General features: G+C 48.3%; 1 protein-coding gene across 15 annotated transcripts in view; it reads right to left on the bottom strand.

Annotated features, from left to right (window-relative positions):
* Positions 1-7886: 7886 nt before the first annotated feature.
* The window catches only part of FGD2 (FYVE, RhoGEF and PH domain containing 2), a 43494-nt gene continuing 23636 nt past the window's right edge, over positions 7887-27744 (bottom strand). For 6 of the 15 annotated variants that reach the window (XM_032647642.1, XM_032647655.1, XM_032647640.1 and 3 more), the window contains 8 exons: positions 26992-27084; positions 21285-21364; positions 21169-21202; positions 20623-20715; positions 13161-13292; positions 10169-10315; positions 8840-8986; positions 7888-8555 (listed from right to left, as the gene is read on the bottom strand). In XM_032647642.1, the coding sequence (XP_032503533.1) occupies positions 8277-8555; positions 8840-8986; positions 10169-10315; positions 13161-13292; positions 20623-20715; positions 21169-21202; positions 21285-21364; positions 26992-27084 (1005 nt within the window). In that variant the 3' untranslated portion in view covers positions 7888-8276. Of the gene's footprint in view, positions 8556-8839; positions 8987-10168; positions 10316-13160; positions 13293-20622; positions 20716-21168; positions 21203-21284; positions 21365-26991; positions 27085-27744 lie in introns of all 15 variants that reach the window. The other 9 variants (XM_032647649.1, XM_032647644.1, XM_032647651.1 and 6 more) reach the window with 6 other exon arrangements.

The raw sequence follows: 27744 nt of genomic DNA, 5'->3' as shown, positions 1-27744 counted from the left end.
GCTGAGGCACAGAGAGCAAAGTCACATGGAGGTAACAGAGTCAGAACTCAAACCCGTGTTTTAAAATTCTAAGTCCGATGTGATTATTGCCGCTTCCCAGAAAGGTCACAGAGCATCCGGGGTCAGTTCTGGCTTCCCCACTTACCAGAAGTGTGATTTGCGGTGAGTTGCTGAATCTCTCTCTGCCTCCCTATTCGCATCTGTACAATGGAGCTGGTTTGTAGATTAAATGCACCGATACACTGAAAGCACACAGTAAGTGTTCATTAAAAGTTAGCTCTTGAGGGCTTCCCTGGTGGCGCAGTGGTTGAGAGTCCGCCTGCCGATGCAGGGGACGTGGGTTCGTGCCCCAGTCTGGGAGGATCCCACATGCCGCGGAGCGGCTGGGCCCGTGAGCCATGGTCACTGAGCCTGTGCATCCGGAGCCTGTGCTCCGCAACGGGAGAGGCCACAACAGTGAGAGGCCCGTGTACCACAAAAAAAAAAAAAAAAAAAGTTAGCTCTTGGGACTTCCCTGGCAGTCCAGTGGTTAAGACTCTGTGCTTCCAATGCAGGGGCCACAGGTTTGATCCCCGGTCAGGGAACTAATATCCCACATGCTGTGGTGCGCTGCCAGAAAAAAAAAAATTATCTCTTGTTTTTATTCGCAGAGGTAAAGAGAGACACAGTTAAAATGCCAAAGATGAGAAATGAGAGAATCATGGAGAGAAGAGGGTAAGGAGAAGAAATCAGAGGCAGAAATGGCTCCAGCATATCAGTGGCTCAGGGAGTTGGAACAAGAAGGATGTGACCAGGTAGAGGCCAGGGTCAGGCCAGAAGCACCAGTAGGAAGGTGCCCTCACCTCCACCTTGGCCTTTGACTTGCAGAAGCTCACTGTGTATAGGCCGAAGGCCAGCTAGCAACTGGCCCAGAATAGAGCCTGAGGCCAGGCAGAGGAGAGAAGAGATGGAAAAGGCACCTGGGTCACCTTGAGGGTTGCAAGCTCAAGACGTGGACAGGTGAGCAAGGTGGCTTCACTCAGTTACCTCAGGATGCCAGACTTCGTGGACAGTGTCGTGCTGGCAAAAAGTAACAATCAGACCTCTGTTGGAGGATGAGGGATAGGAGGGGGGCTGATTTGCCAATTTCCATGGCAGGAACACTCCCACCATGGCCAATTTCAGGAAGAAGCAGGGCCCTGGGGTCCAGTCATGGGGCAGAGACAGGCAGCCAGAAGGAAAAGGCAAAGGTATGAGGCCACAGCCATTGTTAGGAGACCCTTGTCCTGGTCCCTGAGAGAGTCCACAGAAGTGCCGTATGACCTTGCACACATCATTCGCACCTCTCTGACTTCCAGTCACCTCAGTGGAAGAGAAATAATGCCTGCCATGTTGGTGGCCTGACAGCGCTAGTGTGAATCCAGGCCAGAAGGTGTTTTTCGAGCACTTACTATGTGCTAAGTTCTGGGATACAGAGATGAATAAACGAGCTCTGAGAGGCAGCCAGGGGCCAGATCACAGAAAGCCTGGTGGATTGTAGGAGGGAGGCATCAGATGGACTTCTTACCGTGATGCCTCAGGAGGGTTGGGACCAGGACCCTGGATGGGAGTTTCAGATGGAAAAGAACCCCTGTGTCTGCTGTTTGGAGTACGACCACCAGGGGGTGAGTGTATGAGTGCAGGAGCCGGAGAGCAGCTCTTGCAATCAGTCACCTGAGAGAGGGCATGGTGGTCTGAACCAGAGAGGTGGCTGTGTGAGAGGTGTGGGGTGCGAGGAGGCTCCATCTGGAATATATCCTGAAGGCAGAAGCAACTAGACTTGCTGCTGGAACAAATTATCCCAGGAATGTTGCTACATAAAGAGCGTAGCTAATAACAACTCCCAGCTGTTGAGCCCCTCCTGTGGGCCAGGAGCTTTCCCTGCATTATCTCCTTTGGTTTTCACACCAAGCATGCAAGGGGGCATTGCTCAATCTATTTACAATAAATAAATGGAGGCTCAGAGACACTGAGTGATGTGCCCAACGTCCCACAGCAAGCCCACCACAGAGTTGGGATTTGAGCCTTTTAGACTGTCATGGGTGCCCTCCCCATGATACCAGCTGCCCCTAGGATTTTGGAAGGATTAGGATACTGTCTGGCACGTAATAGGGACTTAAATGATTATGTTTGCAAAATATTTACTATTACAGGCCCTTATTTCATTACATTCATAAACTCCCGCCAGCTTTATTGAGGTATAATTGACAAATAAAAATTGTATAGATTAAAGATGTACAACATGATATTTTTGATACATTCATAAGCTTAAAAAGTTGTAAGCACTACACACCCACCAGAATGGCTAAAATTTAAAACAAACAGGGACTTCCCTGTTGGTCCAGTGGCTGAGACTCCATGCTCCCAATGCAGGGGGCCCGGGTTTGATCCCTGGACAGGGAACTAGATCCTACACGCCACAACTAAGAGTCCACATGCCTCAGCTAAAGATCCCGCATGCCGCAACTAAGACCTGGGGCAGCCAAATAAATAAATAAATAAATAAATGTTTTAACAAACAAACAAAAACCTTGCCTGTGCCAAATGCTGGCAAAGATGTGCACAATGGGAAACTCTGATCGCTGATGATGGGAATGCAAAATGGTACAGTCACCCTGGAAGACAGCTTGGCGGTTTCTGAGAGAGGTAATCATACACTTACCATATGACCCAGTGATCCAATTTTAGGTATTTACCTTAGAGAAATGAAAATGCATGACCATGAAAAAAACCTGAACATGAATGTTTATAGTTCATAGCAGCACTATTCATAATTGCCCCAAACCACAAATAACCCAAAGGTCCTTCAGCTGGTAAAGGGTAAACAAACCACGGTATACCCACTTAAGGGATACTACTCAGCAACGGAAAGGAACAAAGTACTGGTCCATGAACAACGTGGACGAGTCTCAGATACATGAGGCTGAGTAAAAGGAGCCAGACCCAAAAGTCTCCGTACTGTATGATTCCAAATATATGACATTCTGGAAGAGACAAAACGATAGGTCAGAGAACAGAGCAGTGGGTGCCAGGGACCAGAGGGTGAGGGGAGAGGATGACTACAAAGGGGCAGCACAGGGAAACTTCTTGGGGTGATAGAGCTGTTCTATGTCTTGATTGTGGTAGTGGTTGCGTGACTGTACCTTTGGCCAAAACTCATAGAACTATTTTATAAATGGTGGATTCTACTGTATGTAAATTATACGTCAATAAATCCTAACTCATTTAGTGCCATAGTAAGGCCACTTCCCCCATTCCCCACTCAGACTAACCATTGCTAGGGAACCCCTGGGGACCTGAGCCAGGGTTCCCAAGCTCAAGAACTGGTCCTGCCCTTTCTGAAGGGACTGTTCATCAGAACCACTGGTGAGCTTTAAAATGCTGATGTTACAGCCCAGCCAAATGAGGGGTTCTGATTTAATGGCCTTGGGGTGCAGCCTGAGCATTGGGAGTCTTTCAAAAGCTTCCCAGGTGATTTAAATGACCTAGACACAGAGCTCCCTAAGAGCGGGGCCTATGATTTACTCCACTTTGTACTCCCAGATACTCCATAAATATGTGCATTGCAGTGCATAGAGGCAGACAGTACAGAGTGAAACGGTGAACGCCTGTAATAATCACGTGTGGCCACCACTGCTCTGAGGGCTGGACCCCCTCCCCCGCAGTCCCCAGGAAGGTAGGACCATGGTTAACCCCCTTTGCCAGGTGAGGAAACCCCAGCCCAGAGTAATGAAGTCTCACCCAAGACAATATAGCCAGTAAGTGGCAGAGCTGTGTGGAGGCCTGGACCCACTAACCACTGGGGATACTGCCCCCCAGAGCTGGCTACGGGCGGACTTTGGAATAAGACGGGCCAGGGTTTGAATCTGGGTTCATTACCTACAGCCTGGTTGACCATGGACAAGTTATTTAGCCTTGACTGGTTTTACCTTCCTCATCTGTATGTAAAATGTGGACAGTCGAACCAATGCCAAAAGGCTGTTACTGAATGAATGAGATGATGTGTGCCCAGTGCTGACTGCATAGTAAATACTCAATAATACTAGCAATAATGAATGTAGGAAGAAATGAGTGAATGAATGAGTGAATGCCATTCCTGGAGCCCCAGGACCAGGAGGGAAGGCAGGGAGAGGCAAGGTCTTCCACTGACTCGGGGTCCACGAGCCCCTCCAGAGATGCCCCCACCCTGGCATCTGCCAGCCTTCCCTCCCCCCACCTCCAGCTCCCCTTCCAGGGTCAGGGCACGTGGGCACCAGAGCCACCAGACTGCTAGGGGAGCCTCCAGCCTTTTAAATGTAAGGAGCTTCAGGAGTGAAAATTTGAACCCCTTAGAGTCTTCCCTTCCTGATGTAGACCATGAGCCTGGGACAAATAGGGTCATTGTGTGAGCAAAGCCAGGGTGAGATGCAGCCAGGGAAGGTCAGAGACTCCCCCAGGTCACACGGGCCTCTTTGAACTCCCAGGAGAGAAGCCTTGAGGATGGCACCCTCTTGGTGTCCATGGCTTTCTGGTGGGACCCTGAGTTCTGCCAGGTCCAGGCTCTGCTCTACCCTCTGGTCACTGCACGTTTCCACATCGTCACACTCATTCATGGAATAAGCACTCCATTCCAGCCAGTGCTTCCAGGTTGCATTTCCCAGCGGCCGCTGGGGTACCCAGCCTCTCAACTCTGGCACTGATGCCTAGTGATCCCACGTGGTGGCAGCTCAGGATCCTGGGAAGGAGGGCAGGGTGGGTGAGTTTTCCTTTGGTCCTTTTTTTTTTTTTTTTTTTTTGCGGTACGTGGGCCTCTCACTGTTGTGGCCTCTCGTTGCGGAACACAGGCTCTGGACACGCAGGCTCAGCGGCCATGGCTCACGGGCCCAGCCGCCTCACAGCATGTGGGATCCTCCCGGACTGGGGCACGAACCCGCATCCCCTGCATCAGCAGGCGGACTCCCAACCACTGCGCCACCAGGGAAGCCCCTGGTCCTTCTTTTATTGTTCCCTTAACACAGGAAAGGCACTTTTGTTCTTGTGATTATAGAATAATACCTCATATTGAAAAAAAATTCAAATACCACAAGCATGTAGAGAAGAAAGTAAAACAGCCACTTGTAAAATGCGTCGTGTACCCCTTTAGTTGGTGCAGATGTAAAGTATCTTCATCTACAGCCCAGTGGGTTGGAATGCTACCTCTTCTACCCCATGTTATGTGACCACAAGCAAGTTTTACTCAACCATCATTGCTTTGGTTTCCTCATCTGTAAAATGAGGATTTGGTATAGTGTCTACTTCTAATGTTATTATGAATTAAGTGCAATAATCTCCACCAAGGCCTTAATTCAGTGCTTGACACAGAGTGAGTGTTTTAAAATGTTAGCTCCTTCTGTAGTTATCGCCCACTTAACACCTTACGGGCGTCTTCCTAGGTGAGTTCATTAAGATTGAAGCCTTCTCATTGAACAGCGGCACGGTTCTCCATGCAGTTTGCCACAAGTTCCCTCTCCATGGGCGTGAGTTTATTTGCTGAGTCTCCTTTGGATGGATATTTACGTAGTTTCCAGTTTGGGGGACTATTGTAAATAATGTGCGTGAGTCTTGTCACACTGATTTGTGTCCTTGGGGTAAATTCTCAGAATTGTAACTGCAGGTCAAAGGGTTAGAATGTTGGGGTGTGTGCAGCTAGAATGTCAGGGTGCTAACGCCTAGAATTTGGGCATGCGCACAGTTCAAATGTTGGGGTACACGGGGCTCGGTCCTTGGACCCCTTCCTTCTGTTTCACACACATGCTTTAAACCCCGTCTCTGGATGACAGCTCTCATGTTTACAGCCCCAGCCTAGACCTGGTGCCTGAACTCAGATACCTGACTACTGGCCGAGGCCGTGAGTGGGCACCTCAGCTATAACTCGTCCATGTGAGAGCTCCTGGTGTGTCACTATCCCCCAAACTGCCCCTTCCATGATCTCCTCATCTCAGTTAGTGGCAGCTGCACCCACCACCTTGTTCTCAGGTCAGAGGCCTTAGAGTCACCTTTGGCTCCCTCTTTATCTCCCACCACATTCATTGTATAGGGGAGTCTCCTCCACTCTACCTTCAAAATATACCCAGAATCCTAGCCCTTCTCACCACCTTCACTGCTCCAACCCTGATATAAGCCTCCTTCTCTCTCACTTGATGGTAGTGGCAGCCTCTCAACTGCTTCTACCTTCATTCCTTTCAGTCCGTTTCAACAAGCGGCAGGAGGGAGTCTGTTAAAACAAATCAGATTCCCCCCAAGACTCCCCATCTCATTCAGCCCTGCCTCTACTGACCCCCCACCCTTAGTTTAGTGATGATTTGATGCCTTCTTCTCTGATCTCCTTCCTACACACTCCACTTCAGCCACACTGACCTCCTCACTGTTCTTTGCATGTACCAGGCAGGCTCCCACCTCAGGACCTTTGCACTTGCTGTTCCCTCCACCTGGAATGCTCTTCTCCCAGATATGTGTTTCCCTCTCTTTCTTCTTTCCTTGATGTTGTTTTTCAAACATGTGTGTTTTTCACACACACATCCTATTCCCCCTCTGCTCCCTTTCTTGCTTTTTTTTCTTCCACTAGAGTGATGAACCATCCTGGTTTGCCTGGAACTGAGGGGTTTCTTGAGACTTAAGACTTTTACTTTTAAAACTAGGAAAGTCTGGATGGTTTGTCACTCTATTTGAGCACTCATCACATCTGATATGTTCTACCTTTTATGTATTTATTTTGTTGAATAAGAATATAAACTCCATGAAGGCAGAAATGTTGTCTGTCTCCTTCACTGCTGTACCCCCAGTATAGGTGCTGCATTTGGCTCAAAGAAGATGCTCAACAAATATTTGTTGAATTAAGGAATGAACTTATGGCCAGGTCAGCCTGGTCCCCAGAGAGATCATAACAATTAGGTTTTCTTGGGCTTTAAAAAATACCCTACAGGGCTTCCCTGGTGGCGCAGTGGTTGAGAGTCCGCCTGCCGATGCAGGGGACGTGGGTTCGTGTCCCGGTCCGGGAAGATCCCACATGCTGCGGAGCGGCTGGGTCCGTGAGCCATGGCCGCTGAGCCTGTGTGTCCGGAGCCTGTGCTCCACAACGAGAGAGGCCACAACAGTGACAGGCCCGCGTACCGCAAAAAAAAAAGAAAAAAAATACCCTACGGAAGGGAGGTGGCCTCAGGTTGGGGGGTGGGGGTAGGCAAACTGCTGGGCCTAGAAGGGGACAAAGATCTATGACTGGTCTGTCTCACCTTCATCAGGGGCAGAGCAGCCCAGCAGCAGCTGGGCCTGATGGAAGTGGCTTCGGGTGTCAGGGCCCCGGCTGGGGTCCCTGGATGCGGCCTGCTGGTCATTGCCACCCCCTGGTGGTCTCTTATGAAAAAGCAGCCTCACCCACCAGCCAGAGATGCTCCTGCCCTCTCCTCCTGCTCCTACCTTTCCCCTCCTGTCTTTCCCCATTTCCTTCCCTCTTTCCTCTCCTTTTCTGCTCAGCCAGGTGCTCTGCTACCTGATGGACAGAGCCTTCACCTTAGTGCACTAGGTTAAAACCTGGCTCTGGCATCCACCAGCTGTGTGACCTTGAGCCAATGACTAAACCTCTCTAAGACTCAGTGTCCTCATCTGGAAAATGGGGATTTTAAGTCCTGAAGGTAAAAGAAGATAATCCATGTAAAACACTTAGAACAGTGCCTGCCTCAGTAGATGTCTGATATTTGTTATTATTATTAACCTCATGCCTAGCACTTGGTAGTTGGCTCGCTTTGTTCTTCATCTGGATAACCTGGGCTGCGCATCAGACTCCTATGCGTACTCCTGAAACATACCCACGCCTCCCCATCCCAGACCAGTCAAATCAGAAATCTTTGGTGATGGATCCAGGCCTTGTATTGTTTGAAGTTTTAGTTTATTTTTATATTTATTTGTTGGTATCTTTTAAAGCTTCCCAGGTGATACATACATGCAGCCAGCCTGTGAACCACATTGGTGACCAACAGTCCTGGGTTACCTGGGACTTTCTTAGTTTTAGAAAGTCCCATGTTCTAGGAATCCCCTCGGCCCTGGGCAAACTGGGATGCTTCGTCATCCCCTCCCCAAAGGAATGAACCCATGTTTTCTGAATCTCAAATCAGGACACACGCTCTGAACACAGACGACTGGAAATCAATTCTTTGAAAGCTCAGCTTGGGGTGGTGGGTCAGCTGAAGTGTCAGCCCGTGCATGGCAGGAGCAGGGCTCTGATGGGGAGAGGGCCCTGCTGTAGCTTAGTCAGACAGGTCCCTGTCGTTGGGTCCCCCGGGGCTCAAGCCGCTGGCTGCCCGCTCCATGGCCTTCACCCAGCGATCCTTCAGCTCCTCGGTTTCGGCCTTGAAGGTATAGAGCTGGCCTGACTGTTGCAGCTGGAAGACCCGGGGGTCCGCCTGGGGCCCAGCGGTCACTTGGTAGCCCAGCAGGGGGATGGAGGTGTGGGCCCGCATGTCCTGGGAGGGGAGGGCAGAGCTGTGGGCTGCTGTCCTCCCATTCGGCGCCACTGCCTCAGACGGCTGTTTGGAAGGTACCAGGCACACACCTGCCTCTTGCCCCCCAAAAACCCATGAAGTGGGGTGGGGTGGCAGGAGGGCATTGAGGAAGAGGACTGGTCACCCCCTGAGGGCAAAGCAGTCATGACCTGGAGTCTGGGCCCAGCTCTGAATGCCAGTAACCCTGTGACTTGAGGGAACCAGGTCCTCATTGAGCCTCATCTGACTTATGGGGCCAACAGTACTCACCCCCACTGCCACCCCTGACACACACACATACTGTGAGGAGGGGTGGGGCGTGGCATTACCTGGGGGGCAGCGTAGACATAGAGCACGAGGGGGTCATCCCGGAGGATCACGCACCAGCCCCGGGACCCACTCTTGCCCCACTTGTCCCCGAGGAGCTGTAGGAAGCTGCACATTAGGCTCTGCTCGGACCCCGCTGCAGCTCCTTTCTGAAACCAGAGAGAGGGACTGTCAGGGAACAGAGCACCCACTACCTGACAGATGTCGCTCATTAGAAATCACTCTTTCTAAACCTTTCGGCAACCGTTCAAGGAGGTGTTATTTGTCCCTGAGGCTCAGAGAGGTCCCATCAGGGACTTGCAGTCATAGAGCTGGCCAGTGGCAGAGCTGCAGTCAAACCTCAGCCAGCCTGACCTCTGCGCAGGTGCTCGGAGGGCTTATCCCCTGAGAGCTGCCCCAGGGAACAGAATTGGAGCCTGAAAAGGGGCAGACCATTCTCTCTCTCCAGGAGCAAAAGCTGTGTGGTATGGTCTAGTGATTGGGGAGGGCATGGGCAGGGCTGGGGCCTAAAAGAATGAGGGAGGATTGGAGAGTGGGCAGATGTCAGTGGAAAGGAACCAACTTGAACCTGGGAGCTGAGTTCAGTTGGAATAGGCTGGGGTCTTCTCCCACCTCCCGAGGACAGTGGGATGTCAACCTGGCTTTAATGAGGGAGTGGCAGAGGGGCGGGGGTAACCAGTGTCTAGGCTGGGTGCCAGTGCCCCAGAGGTGCTGACCAGCAGTGGGAGCAGCCTGAGAGTGCCTGCGGCTGGGGGTGGGGAGTGGCTCAGCCCCAAGGACAGCAGAGAACATCTGTGGTAGAGATCAGAGAGCTGGTTCCTAACTCTCTGTGTGACCTTGGTCACTTCTCTGGGCCTGGGTCTCCAACCAGCTGGTCCCTGAAGTCCCTTCCAATTACAATGGAGTCTCCAGGCTGCCTCTTCCCTGCAGTGGGACTCTGACCTGCAGCCTCAGTATCCCCATCTGTAAAATGGAATCAGCCGCACCAGCTCTTTTCACCTCCTGGGACTGCTAGGCCAGGGCATGGGGATATGAACAGGAGTGGTCCAGAGGGGCCGTGCGATTATCGGATGAGGATGCAGAGGAAAGGTGGAGAGCCTGGGCCACAGCCTGGAGCCAAAAGTTGCTTCTATTTGGTGACAGGCGCAGCTCTGTTTTATTTGGCCACGGCCGGGCCGGGGTAGGGGGGTGTTCCGTCGGGGGGCCTGTCTGTGGGCAGAGAGAGGACGGGGAGTGTGACCACGGCAGGCTTGTTCCTCAGCACCGAGGACAGTGCCAGCACTTGGTGAGGCCGTGCACACATTTGCCTAGTAGAGGAAACCGGCCCTCACCTCCAGGATGCCACGCCTCTTGTCCTCCTTGTCCTCAGGGAGCACATTTCCGGTGAGGAACGTGTAGCAGTCTAAACAGACACGGCTGGGCCTGTTGTCATCGTATTTGAGCTCAGCCCGGTAGTCGGAGCACCTGGCACACACCACCTGGGGGAGGACAGGCAGGAGGGGCTTGGGGGCTGAGGTGAGGCATGGAGGTCCCCGTTAGTGCCTTGGCTCAGGAGGTGGGGACGTGAGAGCAACCCGAGACCAGAGGAAGAAAAAGAAAGCTTCAGGAGAGGGATGGAGGCAGAGCTGGGCATCCCCTGCGCTGGCAGAGGCCCAGCCACCTGGAGGCTGCAGTGCAGGGGGAGAGGGCCCGCAGCTGGGGGCTTGAGGCCTGGCCCCCACTGCAGGAGCTCAACCTCTCTCCCTTCACGTTCCCTGTTGTGAGGGCAGCTACTGATCCCGGGGCCTTGACCTGTGCACACCCCTTGCATCTGATCACTTCTCCGAGCACTCTCTCTGCCCTCTGTCATCTCACACGACTCCCAGCAACCCCACCAGGTGACCAGCCCTGGGACTTTTACTCTCACCTGCAACGAGGGGACAGTGACTTGATGAAGGCCACAGAGCTCTCTGGCAGCAACTGGCCCTCCTCAAACAGAAGGTGTCTTTACGGTTCTACAGTTTAGCATTAAGAGTCATGCAGATTTTGCAGTCCAGCCAATCCTAGAGTCAAACGTGTTCTGATACAAAAATGATGGGCTGGCTGTTTTTGCCAGGAAGACCCGCCATGTGGAGTCTGTGGAGTGGCGCCCGGCCCCCAGCCCACCAGGGAGACGTCCCCAAGAAGGCCATCACAGATCAGGCTGGGGAGATCGGGTGAAAGAGGCATGAGAAAACCTGGGGAGAAACACAGGCACTGCAGGATGTGACTTCCAGGAAGACTGGAGTGTCACAGTGAGTCCAGGATGTGGGATTGGAAATGGGGGCAAGAGATAGAGACTTGGACGAAGGGTTATTCATCAGGTAGCCGGTCTGTGTGCCCAGCACAGCATGTGGCCTGGGAGGGAGCCACAGGGGAAGGCCTGGGCTTGCCCCACCATCACCAGGATTCCTGTCTGGCAGGCGGGGAAGCAGAAACTGGGCACCCAACCACGAAAGGATGACTCACAGAGTACAAACGTTCGCACGGGCAGGAGAAGCCCCAGAATCGGGTGCCTCACACAGCCCCACACACAGGGCTTCAGCTACCTTGAGAATATTTTATTTTGTTTTTTATTGAGATTTAAAATTTTTAAATACAATTAGCACGTATTTATTTTCTCCTCTCCTCTACCAACTTTTTATTTTGAAAAATTTCAAACCTGAAGACAAGTTGAAAAAATACAGTGATACCCTCACCACCAAATTCACGGATTGTGAACATTTTTGCCACTTTTGATTTCTCCCTCTCTCCCTTTCTCTCTTTCTCTTTCTCTCTCTATATACATACACACACACACACACACACACATATATATTTTTTCTGAACCATTTGAGTTTAAATTACAGTCATCATGTCACATCACCCTTAAATATGTAGCTGGTGTCTCCTAAGAACAAGGGCATTCTCCTCCCTATCTACGATGTCATGATCACACACAGGAAATTTAACATTGATACGATATTGTTACCTATATATGCTTCATAATCAAATTTCCCCCAATGGTCCCAGTAATGACTTCTGTTTCTGGTTCTGTTTTTCCCATCCAGGATTCAATATCAAGGATCATACATTTCATTTAGTTCTCAGAAAATCTTATTTCTTTTTTGTACCTGGAAGGCAGGTACATGAGTGTTGTTATATTGTTCTTTGTGCCTCTTTGTATTTCTTAACTATTTAAAATAATTTTTTAGAAACTAGTTACAAAGTTACAAGCGTGAGTAGACTCAACTCTTGTTTATTGATGTGACTCACCGAAAATGGAAGCTAATCCCCAGATCCTTTCTATTTGGCTCTGATATGAAACTCACTTACACGAACATAGGTGTGTCCCAGTCCTAGAAATTTACTTTGTGTCCTGATTGCAGTTTAACACATTTGGGGACGCCTCGCTGACTGGCCCCAACCTGCCCAGCTGGTCTCCTCCTGTCCCCCGAGGTCATTAAAGACGGAGGTCATTAAAGGGCTTCTCTGTTTGCAGAGTAAATGGAGAGGGTTGTAATGTCAACAGAGAACAGCTCAAGTACAGCAAGTGCTTAAAAAGCAAAGCAAGATCTGCCTCTGATAACTGGGCCTGAGCTGACAAGAGGGAGGAGTGGTTCCTTCCTCAATCAGCTGGTGGCTGTTCCTCTGAGTGAGGCTGCCCAAGTGATTAAGGAGGGGGAAGGAAAGGGGGACAAGGAGAGGGAAGGGGGTGAACCTTCTTTTGTTGAGTCCTCACTACCACCCTGGAGGTAGGTGTTACTAATCCCCATTGTACAGGTGAGGAAGCTGAGGCTTGAACCTGGCGGGCAGAGTTAGCAGCAGAACCGAGCAGGTGCTGGAGTGCTGAGGGTTTGCCAAGAAGAGGAGGGGACAGTTAGCTGAGGTTGGTCAAGAAAAGAGGACGGTGAGGGGTGGGTGAGTAACAGGTGTGGGGCTGATGAGGTGGTGGATGAAAGGCCCGACAGGGGCTGAAGGATTTGGGTGCCCCCACCCAGGAACTGGAGACCATTTCCTGGTGCTGGGCCCTGAGGGTCTTGGGAAATGGTGGTGAGGAAGCAGATGAATGAATAGGGTCAGCTTTGGGGAGTGTCTTGAACAGGTCGCTTACCTGTCTGAGCCTTGCGTCCTACCTGCAGAATGGGGCAAACAGCCGACCTGCTTCACACGTGGGCACCATGAGGCCCCCAAAACAGGTAACTCACACACCTGGCACAGTTGGCGCCCAGCACTTCTGGCTGTACTGGTTGAAGCGGGCAGGGTTGGCAGGGATGGGAGGGCAGGGCCTGAGCTGGGAAGGCAGAGGCCGAGGTGGGTACTCACGTAGCCGCAGGCCCGGCAGTGGTGGCGGCGGCGCATCAGGGCGTTGAAGGGCTCCTGGCAGCGCATACACATGGTCACCATCTTGTCACGGACCCACTGCGGCGCCCGGAGGCCCAGCTCCTCGGACTGCAGCTGTGGGGTGGCAGGGTGGGTACTTCAGGACCCCCTGTACCCACCTGCTTGTGGCAGAGATTATGTGTGCTATGTTTCCCAGTGGCTTCCATGTGAAGCGGACTGGACGAATAAAGACCACGTAAAGTGGAGGTCAGTTACTATGAGCCCTATTTTACAGGTGAGGAAACTGAGCCCCAGAGAGGTCAAGGGACTCAGCAAAGATGCCCAGCTGGCCAGAGTTCAGAGCTCAGATCTGAAATCAAGTCACAGACGCTCTCCATAACTACCACCCCACCTGCCTTCCACCTTCCCTTGGTCTCACATTTTTCAGGCACTTTCAAAACCCAAACCTGGGCATGCGCTCACTCTCTCTCGCGAGAACAACGGAATCACGACTAACTGCTGAACAATCATCCACAGAAGACAATAGAACTCGCCAAAAAAGACACCCCGCATCCAAAGACAAAGGAGAAGCCGCAATGAGACAGTAGGAGGGGCGCAATCACAATAAAATCAAATCCCATAACTGCTGGGTGGGTGACTCACAAACTGGAGAACACTTATACCATAGAAGTCGAATGACTGGAGTGAAGGTTCTGAGCCACACATCAGTCTTCCCAACCTGGGGGTCTGGCAACGAAAGGAGGAATTCCTAGAGAATCAGACTTTGAAGGCTAGCGGGATTTGATTGCAGGACTTCGACAGGACGGAGGGAAACAGAGACTCCACTCTTGGAGGGCACACACCAAGTAGTGTGAGCATCGGGACGAAAGGGAAGGAGCAGTGAACCCATAGGAGACTGAACCAGACCTACCTGCTAGTGTTGGATGGTCTCCTGCAGAGGTGGGGGGTGGCTATAGCTCACCGTGAGGACAAGGACACTGGCAGCAGAAGTTCTGGGAGGAACTCCTTGGCATGAGCCCTCCCAGGGTCTGCCATTAGCCCCACCAAAGAGCAGGGTAGGCTCCAGTATTGGGTTGCCTCAGGCCAAACAACCAACAGGGAGGGAACCCAGCCCCACCCATCAGTAGACAAGTGAATTAAAGTTTTACTGAGCTCTGCCCACCAGAGCAATACCTAGCTCTACCCACCACCAGTCCCTCCCATCAGGAAGCTTGCACAAGCCTCTTAGCCTCATCCACCAGAGGGCAGACAGCAGAAGCAAGAAGAACTACAATCCTGCAGCCTGTGGAACGAAAACCACATTCACAGAAAGATAGACAAAATGAAAAGGCAGAGCACTATGTACCAGATGAAGGAACAAGATAAAACCCAAGAAAAACAACTAAATGAAGTGCAGATAGGCAACCTTCCAGAAAAAGAATTCAGAATAATGATAGTGAAGATGATCCAGGACCTCAGAAAAAGAATGGAGGCAAAGATCGAGAAGGTGCAAGAAATGTTTAACAAAGACCTAGAAGAATTAACAAACACCTAGAAGAATTAAAGAACAAACAAACAGAGATGAACAATACAATAACTGAAATGAAAAATACACTAGAAGGAATCAATAGCAGAATAACTGAGGCAGAAGAACGGATGAGTGGCCTGGAAGACAGAATGGTGGAATTCACTGCTGCAGAACAAAATAAAGAGAAAAGAATGAAAAGAAATGAAGACAGCCTAAGAGACCTCTGGGACAACATTAAACTCAACAACATTTGCATTATAGGGGTCCCAGAAGGAGAAGAGAGAGAGAAAGGTCCTGAGAAAATATTTGAAGAGATTATAGTCAAAAACTTCCCTAACATGGGAAAGGAAATAGCCACCCAAGTCCAGGAAGCACAGAGAGTCCCAGGCAGGAAAAACACAAGCAGAAACACGCCAAGATACATAGTAATCAAAATGACAAAAATTAAAGACAAAGAAAAATTACTGAAAGCAACAAGGGAAAAATGACAACATACAAGGGAACTCCCATAATGTTAATAGCTGATTTCTCAGCAGAAACTCTGCAAGCCAGAGGGAGTGGCATGATATATTTAAAGTGATGAAAGGGAAGAACCTACAACCAAGATTACTCTACCTGGCAAGGATCTCATTCAGATTGAATGCAGAAATCAAAAGCTTTACGGACAAGCAAAAGCTAAGAGAATTCAGCACCACCAAACCAGTTCTACAACAAATGCTAAAGGAACTTCTCTAAGTGGGAAACACAAGAGAAGAAAAGGGCCTACAAAAACAAACCCAAAACAATTAAGAAAATGGTAATAGGAACATACATATCAATAATCACCTTAAACGTGAATGGATTAAATGCTCCAACCAAAAGACACAGGCTTGCTGAATGGATACAAAAACAATACCCATATATATCTTGCCTACAAGAGACCCACTTCACCATTGTAAAGCAATTATACCCCAATAAAGATGTCTAAAAAAAAAAAAAAAGAGACCCACTTCAGACCTAGGGACACATACAGACTGAAAGTGAGGGGATGGAAAAAGATACTCCATGCAAATGGAAATCAAAAGAAAACTGGAGTAGCAATACTCATATCAGATAAAATAGACTTTAAAATAAAGAATGTTGGGCTTCCCTGGTGGCACAGTGGTTGAGAGTCTGTCTGCCGATGCAGGGGACATGGGTTCGTGCCCTGGTGTGGGAAGATCCCACGTGCCGCGGAGCGGCTGGGCCCGTGAGCCATGGCTGCTGAGCCTGCGTGTCCGGAGCCTGTGCTCCGCAATGGGAGAGGCCACAGCAGTGAGAGGCCTGCGTACCGCAAAATAAATAAATAAAATAAAATAAAATAAAATAAAGAATGTGACAAGAGACAAGGAAGGATACTACATAATGATCAAGGGATCAATCCAAGAAGAAGCTAAAGCAATTATAAATATATATGCACCCAACATAGGAGCACCTCAATACATAAGGCAACTGCTAACAGCTATAAAAGAGGAAACCGACAGTAACACAATAATAGTGCGGGACTTTAACACCTCACTTAAACCAGTGGACAGATCATCCAAACAGAAAATTAATAAGGAAACACAAGCTTTAAATGACACAATAGACCAGATAGATTTAATTGATATTTATAGGACATTCCATTTGAAGACAGCAGATTACACTTTCTTCTCAAGTACACAGTACACACGGAACATTCTCCAGGATAGATCACATCTTGGGTCACAAATCAAGCCTCGGTAAATTTAATAAAATTGAAATCATATCAAGCATCTTTTCTGTCCACAACACTATGAGATTAGAAAACAGTTACAGGGAAAAAAACGTAAAAAACACAAACACATGGAGGCTAAACAATACATTATTAAATAACCAAGAGATCACTGAAGAAATCAAAGAGAAAAAAAAAAAATACCTAGAGACATATTACAACGAAAACATGACAATCCAAAACCTATGGGATGCAGCAAAAGCAGTTCTAAGAGGGAAGTTTATAGCAATACAAGCCTACCTCAAGAAACAAGAAACATCTCAAATAAACAATCTAACCTTACACCTAAAGGAACTAGAGAAAGAAGAACAAACAAAACCCAAAATTAGTAGAAGGAAAGAAATCATAATGATCAGAGCAGAAATAAATGAAATAGAAACAAAGAAAATAATAGCAAAGATCAATAAAACTAAAAGCTGGTTCTTTGAGAAGATGAACAAAATTGATAAACCTTTAGCCAGACTCATCAAGAAAAAGAGGGAGAGGACTCAAATCAATAAAATTAGAAATGAAAAAGGGGAAGTTACAACGGACAGAAATACAAAAGCATCACAAGAGACCACTACAGGCAACTCTATGCCAATAAAATGGACAACCTGGAAGAAATGGACAAATTCTTAGAAAGGTATAACCTTCCAAGACCAAACCAGGAAGAAATAGAAAATATGAACAGACCAATCACAAGTAATGAAATTGAAACTGTGATTAAAAGTCTTCCAACAAACAAAAGTCCAGGACCAGATGGCTTCACAGGTGAATTCTATCAAACATTTACAGAAGAGCTAACACCCATCCTTCTCAAACTCTTCCAAAATATTGCAGAGGAAGGAACACTCCCAAACTCATTCTATGAGGCCACCATCATGCTGATACCAAAAACAGACAAAGATACTACAAAAAAAGAAAATTACAGACCAATATCACTGATGAATATAGATGCGAAACTCCTCAACAAAATACTAGCAAACAGAATGCAACAACACATTAAAAGGATCATACACCATGATCAAGTGGGATTTATCCCAGGGATGCAAGGATTCTTCAATACATGCAAATCAGTCAATGTGATACACCACTGAAGAAGAAAAACCATATGATCATCTCAATACATGCAGAAAAAGCTTTTGACAAAATTCAACACCCATTTATGATAAAAATTCTCCAGAAAGTGGGCACAGAGGGAAACTACCTCAACATAATAAAGGCCATATATGACAAACCCAGATCAAACATCATTCTCAATGGTGAAAAACTGAAAGCATTTCCTCTGAGATCAGGAACAAGACAAGGATGTCTACTCTCACCACTATTATTCAACATAGTTTTGGAAGTCCTAGCCATGGCAATCAGAGAAGAAAAAGAAATAAAAGGAATACAAGGGCTTCCCTGGTGGTGCAGTGGTTGAGAGTCTGCCTGCTGATGCAGGCAACATGGGTTCGTGCCCCGGTCCGGGAAGATCCCACATGCCGCGGAGCGGCTGGGCCCATGAGCCATGGCCGCTGAGCCTACGTGTCCAGAGCCTGTGCTCCGCAATGGGAGAGGCCACAATAGTGAGAGGCCCGCGTACAAAAAAAAAAAAGGAATACAAATTGGAAAAGAAGTAAATCTGTCACTGTTTGCAGATGACATGATACTATACATAGAGAATCCTAAAGATGCCACCAGAAAACTACTAGAGCTAATCAATGAATCTAGTAAAGTTGCAGGATACAAAGTTAATGCACAGAAATCTCTTGCATTCCTATATACTAACAATGAAAGATCAGAAAGAGAAATTAAGGAAACAATCCCATTCACCAATGCAACAAAAGTAATAAAATACCTAGGAATAAACCTACTTAAGGAGGTAAAAAACCTGTACTCAGAAAACTATAAGACACTGATGAAAGAAATCAAAGATGACACAAACAGATGGAGAGATATACCACGTTCTTGGATTGCAAGAATCAATATTGTGAAAGTGACTATAGTACCCAAAGCAATCTACAGATTCAATGTAATTCCTATCAAATTACCAGTGGCATTTTTTACAGAACTAGAACAAAAAAATCTTAAAATTTGTATGGAGACATAGAAGACCCCGAATAGCCAAAGCAGTTTTGAGGGGAAAAAAGAGAGCTGGAGGAATCAGACTCCCTGACTTCAGACTATACTACAAAGCTACAGTAATCAAGACAATATGGTACTGACACAAAAACAGAAATACATATCAATGGAACAGGATAGAAAGCCCAGAGATAAACCCACACACCTATGGTCAACTAATCTATGACAAAGGAGGCAAGGATATACAATGGAGAAAAGACAGTGTCTTCAATAAGTGGTGCTGGGAAAACTGGACAGCTACATGTAAAAGAATGAAATTAGAACACTCCCTAACACCATACACAAAAATAGACTCAAAATGGATTAGAGACCTAAATGTAAGACTGGACACTATAAAACTCTTAGAGGAAAACATAGGAAGAACACTGTTTGACACAAATCACAGCAAGATCTTCTTTGATCCACCTCCTAGAGTAATGGAAATAAAACCAAAAATAAACAAATGGGACCTAATGAAACTTAAAAGCTTTTGCAAAGCAAAGGAAACTACAAACAAGATGAAAAGACAACCCTCAGAATGGGAGAAAATATTTGCAAATGAATCAATGGACAAAGGATTAATCTCCAAAATATATAAACAGCTCATGCCTTTCAATATTAAAAAAACAAACAACCCAATCAAAAAATGGGCAGAAGACCTAAACAGACATTTCTCCAAAGAAGACATACAGATGGCCAAGAAGCACATGAAAAGCTGCTCAACATCACTAATTGTTAGAAAAATGCAAATCAAGACTACAATGAGGTATCACCTCACATCAGTTAGAATGGGTATCATCAGAAAATCTGCAAACAGCAAATGTTGGAGAGAGTGTGGAGAAAAGGGAACCCTCTTGCACTGTTGGTGGGAATGTAAATTGATACAGCCACTATGGAGAACAGTATGAAGGCTCCTTAGAAAACTAAAAATAGAACTATCTTATGACCCAGCAATCCCACTACTGGGCATATACCCAGAGAAAACCATAATTCAAAAAGACGCATGCACCCCAATGTTCACTGCAGCACTATTTACAATATAGCCAGGTCATGGAAGCAACCTAAGTGCCCACTGACAGACAAATGGATAAAGAAGATGTGGTATGTATATACGATGGAATAGTGCTCAGCCATAAAAAGGAACAAAATTGGGTCATTTGTAGAGACGTGGATGGATCTAGAGACTGTCATACAGAGTGAAGAAAATCACAAAGAGAAAAACAAGTATCGTATATTAATGCATATATGTGGAACCTAGAAAAATGGTACAGATGAACTGGTTTGCAGGGCAGAAATAGAGACACAGACGTAGAGAACAAACGTATGGACACCAAGGGGGGAAAGTGGCGGGGGTGGGGGAGTGGTGGTGGGATGAATTAGGAGATTGGGATTGACGTGTATACACTAATATGTATAAAATAGATTAATAAGAACCTGCTGTATAAAAAATGAAAATTAAAATTTAAAATTCCAAAAAAAAAAAAAAAGATAAATGTTGGGAGACAGTTCTCCTAGGGTCTCTTGTGTTTCCTTTTTTCTGGACTGTCTTTTCAAGAATCTTCCTATAGCTACCAGCCTTGAAAATAGATGTTGTCTCTCTAGAGCATAGGGCAGACATACTCACTGCACATTATAAAAGATTCAGAGACTGATTTGCTTTTGTTTGCTGACATAGTCAATTCTGATTCTTTCAAACTGAGGACCAGTCCCTGCCCTTGGAGCATGAATTAATAGAGATAAATAAAGAACTCTTGAAAGATAGCAAAAAAAAAAGAAAAAAAACCCAAACCTGCACACACACCACCCCCACAGCCCGAGTTATACATATAGATGTAAAATCCTTCCTAGCGGTAGTTGCACATAAAGCCTCCCAAAGGAATTTTTTGCTAATGGGGGAATCTTTGGCATTGAGTTTCTGAGTAGGGTGATGTTGGCGTGTGTAAGCTTCCCCCGATCCCTTCAAATCATTCATGGTGGGTGACACTCTCCAGCCCTCCAAGCTGGCCTAGGTAGAACAAAGAGAGGGAATCATTCCTGTGTAAGGCTGGCGGCTCCGGGAGGGATACAGAGCCTTCATTTACCTCCTGCTCCTGGGTGTCTCCCTCAGGGCTCTGGACTGCAGCTTTGAAGGTTTCATTCCGCTTCTCGATTTGGTCAATGGCCGCTTGGCAGGCCTGGGGCAAGGGGCAGAGCACAGGGAGGTGGTTGGGGGGCGGCAGGAAGGGCTTGCTCATCTGTGAATCCATCTACACATTCCACAAACGTTGCTAAAAGCCTACTGGGTGCTAGGGGTTAGATTCCAAGTGTACATTGCCTGATTTAAGGGAGGAGAAAATATTAGTCCCAGATTACAGATGTGAAAACGGAGGCTCAGAGACATTAAGTGACTCGCCCCAGGCCACCCAGCTAGGCAGTGAGAGGCAGCAAGATTTGAACCGCTCTGACTCCAACTACTACAGAGCAACTTTGAGGAAGAACAGGGAGCAAGCAGGCGGGTGTGCACTCTCTCACACACACACACACACACACACACACACACACACACACACACACACAGAGCATCCCTCTCTCCCCCGCAGCCTGGGTGGGGAGGTCAGAATCCTAGGGGCCCTGGAGCATTCTGATACCTGCAACCAGGAGATCATTTCCTCCTGGGACCTGCTTGGAAAGTGAACACAGGCGTTGAGGAGAGCAGCCCCTCCCAGTTTTCCCATCTCACCCGGCCCTCAGCCTGCCTGCCTACCGGGCCCGCAGCTCCAGGGTGCGCTGCTTCCCGGACACCAGGAAGGAGTGGGGGAACTCGGCGTCAGTCAGCTCCCGCACCTGCTCGGAATGGGAGGGAGAGACTGCTCAGACTCACCCACCCGCCCCCCAGGCACTGTGGCAGGGAGGTAGGTGAACTGTGCCCCAAGGACAATTCAAATTAGAGACAAGGATAGGGAGCTTGTTCAACTGCTCCCTAATCCCATCAAGCCAGGCAAATGTGCCTGCAATCTGGCCTCACCCTGTACAGCAAATGGGACTTAGGGCTCCTGGAACCTTAGCAGATAAGTTGGCCCAGTGTGAGGTAGGGGTGACGGCTCCTGACAAAGGAGTCACCCAAAATGGAAACTGGGTCACAAATTGGGTTTGGGGACACAGCTTTTTCAAGACCAGATGTATGGCCTAGAACAAGACCCTTTTACCCCATAGAGTGAATGAAGGAATTGATCACCCAATACACAGATCCAACAGACCCCCCCCCCACTTCCTGTCTTTTACCATCCTTGTCCTAGAATTCCACAGGTCCCGAGTCCGTTATGAAAGCCACCCGTCACAGAGCACTTACTATGCGACAGCCACTGAGCACCCCACACATGTTCTCATTTAATCAGCACAACTGCTGAACCCACTAATTAATTCTAATGCTTAATGGCCATCATGTGCCCCTGAAGGCAGTACCTGTCAACAGCTACAGTCCCCTGGCACAGCTGAATCTATGGTTACCTACCAGTTTACAAGAATTATGTGGGACCGAGGGACATGCTGAATGACACCACAGGGGTGCGGTCAGCAAAATCCAGACTGTGAGAAACTCTACCAGAGAAATGATCTGATTTCTTCAACTAATAAATGAGAGAAAAACTAGGAGAGGGAGGTATAATGGATAAAAGGGGATGTAAGAAGCATATTACAAATGATTCAAACAGATCAGCTGTGAGAAGACAATTATGAGACAGTCAAGGAAAACCAAGGGATCTTAATGTTATTAACTAATTATCATTAATTTGTTAGATGTAATAATGGTACTGTTGGCAACTTTTAGGGCAAAAAAAAGAGTTCTTATTTCTTTTTTTTCTTTTTTTTTTTTTTTGCGGTATGCGGGCCTCTCACTGCTGTGGCCTCTCCCGTTGCGGCTCCGGACGCGCAGGCTCAGCGGCCACGGTTCACAGGCCCAGCCGCTCCACAGCATGTGGGATCTTCCCGGACTGGGGCACGAACCCGTGTCCTCTGCATCGGCAGGTGGACTCTCAACCACTGCGCCACCAGGGAAGCCCAAGAGTTCTTATTTCTTAAAGAGACATACTGAAGTATTTATAGGTGAAATGATTATGTGTCTGAGATTTGCTCTTATATAATCCATTGGAAAAGGGGATTAAGAAGGGGATTGCTGAGTAAACCAGTTTTAGCCAGGTGATGAGTATATGGGGGTTCATTGTACCATTTTCTCAGCTTAAAAGTGTCCAGAATAAAAAGTTAAAGAAAATCTTCACAGCAGTCTGGACAGGTAGATATTATCACCCTCATTTGGGAGATGAGAAAATGAAGATCAGAGAGGGCAAGAGACCTGCTTGAGGTCACACAGCATCTAGAGAGCATAATGAAGATTCAAATTACGGTTTTTGGTCCCTAAGGGTAAAGCAGAAGCACATCTATTTCCACCCCACTCCCAGAGCCCAGTAAGCACAGACTTCTCCCAGGCAATGTGGAGACAGAGTCACAAAGGGAAGCTAAGATACAGACCTAGAGCCCAAGGGCCTAGCATGGAGGAACTTTGTTGTCAATGAATCCACCTGACATGTGGGTCCCTCTGCGGGCTCCCTGCCACGAGGTGACCAGGCCTTGGCACACTTTCAGGCGGCCCACCACACCTCAGAGAGCATGACTCTGGGAACATCCTTCCTCACGTTAGGCCTAGTCTACCTCTTGGGCCCACAGAACCAGTCCGTTCCCTCTAGAAGGGGCCTGATGTGATTTGCACTTGATACCCTTGACAATGGGGAGGCTCTAAGGGTTTATAAATGGAGAAGCTCATGTGGAGACAGGTGTTTGGGAAAGCCACTCCAGCAGCTATTTATAAGGGTTGAAGGGCTGGGGAAAATAGGACAAACCAGCAGCCCAGGGGCCAGTTAGGGAGGGATACCCTGAATGGTCCATGCCTGCCTGGAGAGAGAAAAGGTTTCTACCTGGGGAACAGTATCTGGAATCTGGCAAGACTCCATGCCTGATTGGGTGAAGGAGAGAAAAGAAGGGAGAAATCTAAGGTCTGGAGTCCACGGCCAGGAAGAAACATGATGCTTTTGATAGAAAAAGGGGAAGTGGGAAGAGTCCCTGACCTGAGGGACCACCTCTGCAGAGGGGCAGGATGAAGGTTTCTAGAGGACAATTCCCCGAGCTCCGCAATACCTAGGCTCAACCACCAGACTTGGCCGGTTCAGGCTCCTGCCAGCCCACACAGTGCCTTTGTGCTAATTAGAGAAAGACACCTCTTCCTCAAAACACTTTACTGACATCTGTTGGCAAACTGGCGTAACATTCAGTCAAGTATCTGGTTTGTTGAACCAGACACTTGACTGCCATCTGCCGGACAGTGAGAACTGTAAATATGCAATCTATGCTGTCGTCCGGGGATGAGGTGTGCTCATCTTAGTTGAGGTGTGCTTGCACAGTGCACAACCTGCACAGTTGTCCATGGAGACGCTGAGTACATATGTACCCTTACCCCTTCCTTCTTCCCAGGCTGGCCCTGTACAGGATGGCACAACGATAGGACCAAGTCAGACCCTGGGGGGTGAATCAGCTGCTGAGAACTAGGTCTCCTTGACACTCAGGAAGGAGGAGGCCAGGGGGTCACGGCCAGTGGGAGCCATCATGGTGGTCAAAGGTCAGACCCGCCTCCAAACCTTAGACTCAGGAAATGATTCCTGCACAAATGCGGGTAGGTGGACAGCTCTGCTCCTGCCAGGCCCGTGCCATCCAGGAGTGGGCGCTGTGCGGCCTCCAGAGCACCAGACACGCCCTGTAGGGACTATGTTCACTGGGACTGGAGACGCCAGGAACCCAGCGCACGCTGGGCTGGGAGCCCTCGGCACATACCCTGAGCATCTGACACTGTCAGGCCCATTTCTATGTATTTTCTCTTTACGATAGTCTGTTGTGGTCTCCATATTTCTTGGCTTTTCTGTCAATCTCTGCCTCTCTTTTTCTATGCCTGGGTTTCTGCCAGTCCTAAGACAGGGCTGCCTGTCTCCATTTCTCTGTCTTTAACTCTCCATAACCTGCCGTTCTCAGTCTCACTCACCAAGGCTCCCAGACGTACAAGCTTGCACGCACCCTAGCCTCTGGGACATTCTGGCCACTTCAGTTAGGAAAGCTGGATGACACAGGGTGGGGGGGCTGCATTCCTAGAGGAACTCAGTCAGCTGAGATATGGAGGACAGGCTGTGAAGCCCCAGAAGGTGCCCAAGTCCCTCCATCAGCCCTCATCACCCGCAGGCTACACCCCACCCCCAAGCCCTTGATTCAGCCCCAAACACCAGGCAAGCCCAGTCAGCAGCAGGGGCAAGGCCCTCCTGCTGGGGGCTCTCAGAGGCTCAGGGGTTCTCCAGAGGCGGAAGTATCCTGGTTCGAGTTCTGCCTGCAGCTCTCTCCTGTGGCAGATCCTGGGAGATGGGTGGGGGGAGGGGGAGTCAATAGGGATAGGGAAGGGGGAGATGGAAGGGTACCAAGACAGGCCAGATCTGACCTCTGCTTCTTCCAGCCCCAGCCACCAGGACTCAGGAGCGATCAGAGGGGCTGTCAAGAAGTTTCCCCTCCCATTTCCTCCACTATGCCTTCAATTCCGCCCTATGCTTTATCTTTCCAGGTTGAAGCCTTAGTAGGAGATTGTATAGTATGCTGGTTAGGTACAGAGGCTCTGGACTCTGTTATACCTGAGTTTGATCATGCAAACCAGGATTTGCTGTGTGACCCCCAAGCAAGTTACTTAATCTTTCTGGGCCTTGGGTTTTTTTTATTTTTAAAAAAGACTTTTTTTTTAAAGATCAGTTTTAGGTTCACAGCATAATTAAGAGGAAGGTACAGAGATTTCCCATATACTCCCTGAGCCCACATATGCACAGCCTCCTCCATTAATACCATTCCCCCACCAGAATGGTACATTTATTAGAATCAATGAATCTACACTGACACATCATTATTACCCAAGGTTCATAGTTTACATCAGGGTTCACTCTTGGTGTTGTAAATTCTGTGGGTTTGGATAAATGTGTAATGACTGTTATCTACCATTATAGTACCATACAAAATAGTTTTACTGCCCTTAAAATCCTCCACGTTCATCCCTCTCTTCCCCCAACTACTGATCCTCTTGCTGTCTCCATAGTTTTGCCTTTTCCAGAATGTCATATCATTGGAATCACATAGTATTATACATAGTATGTATGTATATATGTAGCCTTTTCAGATAGGCGTCTTTCACTTAGTGATATGCATTTAAATTTCCTCCATGTTTCTTCACGGCTTAATAGCTCATCTCTTTTTATCACTGAATAATATTCCATTGTCTGGACGTACCACTTTATTTCCTTTTAAAAGTGGGATTAACTACAGATATACTTACACACAGGCATACTGTACACAGTTATTCACTGCAGTCTCATTTGCAGACACTGACAACTGAGAACAATCTAAATGTCTGTCAGTAGAGGATTGGCTGAACAAATTACGGTACATCCACATGCTGGGATGCTATGCAGCTATGCGAAAGCATGAGGAAGCTCCTAGTGAACTGACTTCCAAGCACCTCTAGAATTAGTAGTTACTTAAAAAAGTCAAGTGCAGAATAGTGTATGTGAAAAATACTCTCACTGTTTATGTGAAACAAAAGTAAGGAAGCCATAATGAATATATTATTAGTTTGTGTATGCAAAGACTACCTCTGGAAGGCCTCACAAGAAGCAAAGGCTGCCTCCAGGAAGGGGAACTAGGGGATGGGGTGTATATATATGCAATATATATTGCATATATTTTTGATATAGTTTGATTTGGGAATGTGTATTATCTATATTTTTAGGGAATAAAGTTATTATTTTTTAAAGATTTTTAAAAACCAAAAAAATGCAGGGGATAATAACAGCCCCTACATCACAGGGCTGTTAAGTGGATCCAGTGGGATGATTTAGGGCCCAACCCAACCCACAGTGACCGCCCAGTCGATGGGCACTACTATGGACTGCTGTGCTGTCTCTGCTCATTTGTGGCCATCTCTGGATGGGGACACACCCAAGTCAGCAGCTGAGCTGAAAGTGGAGACCCTTCCTACTCAAAGTATGGCCTGGGGAGCTGCAGTACTGGCATCACCCAGGAGCTGGTTAGAAATGCAGAATCTCCGTCCCCTCTCCAGACCTCCTGAATCAGAACCCACATTTTAACAAGACTCCCAGGGGATTCATGCATGTATTAAAGTTTTCAAAATACTGGGGTAGATGGTAGGGAAAGCAGAGCAAAGCTGGGAGCTGGGAAGGGTCCTGGACAGGAAGGCTGGGAGGCCAGGTGGGAGAGATCTAACTCCAAAGCTTTTCCACCTTCATGTTGCCCTGGACCTGAGACCCAGGTTGGCCCCTCCTGCTACTCCGCATACTCGGTCCCACCCTTGGGGTAAAGCCCAAGGTGGCTGGGGTGCCTCTTACCTTCATGCTGGCCACGTCGATACGGGTCCTGACCTGGAATTGGGCGCCCACCTGGATGACCCTGGGCACACAGTAGAGCAGCATGTTGTTGAACTGCAAGAGACACAAGCATGAGTGTGTGCACAATGGCAAGGGCAGGAAGGACAATCAGGCAGGCTTCCCTGGGCGTGGGCTGAGCCCCACTGGGTCTCCCTCCCCTCTCGCCACCCGCTGGGCCAGCTCACAGGACCTCACAGGTGTGATGAGGAAGTGGTTGTCTAGCCCCAACCCAACAGGTAGGTCACTGAAGGACTGCCCTACCTGTGGGCATCAAGGGACCACATCAGACCTCAGAAACCTATGAGGCCTTTCTCACAGGGGCCAAGGGTGGCAGGGGCTTATGAGAGATTGTAGCTCCCTCCCCAAAACCTTCAGGTGGGACCAGTTTCCAGGAGACACCCTGGCTTCTTCAGTGCAAACCAGGGCAGTTCTTCCTAGCAGCCAACCTAATTCCCTCCTGCTGTACATTCTCTAGAGCATAGATTGATACCACAGGCTTTGGAGCCAAACAGACTGGGTTCAAATTCTGACTCTGTTGCTTCCCAGGGCAAGTCTGGGAACCCCCTCAGTTAGAAATTCCTGAGGCCTGGAGGTAGCACATGACTTGTCCCGAGTCACCTGGGTGCCAAAGTAGAGAAGGATAGAGAAGCAGGCTCGTCCCTGTTCGTCCTGCAGTGCCAGCTGGGTAGATGCCAGGCAGGCAGAACCTGGGGC

This window comes from Phocoena sinus, chromosome 11 (assembly GCF_008692025.1).
Source record: "Phocoena sinus isolate mPhoSin1 chromosome 11, mPhoSin1.pri, whole genome shotgun sequence".
Classification (NCBI taxonomy): Eukaryota; Metazoa; Chordata; class Mammalia; order Artiodactyla; family Phocoenidae; genus Phocoena; species Phocoena sinus.
Note: the sequence above shows the minus strand (reverse complement) of the source record. Positions and strands in the feature narration are given on the sequence as shown.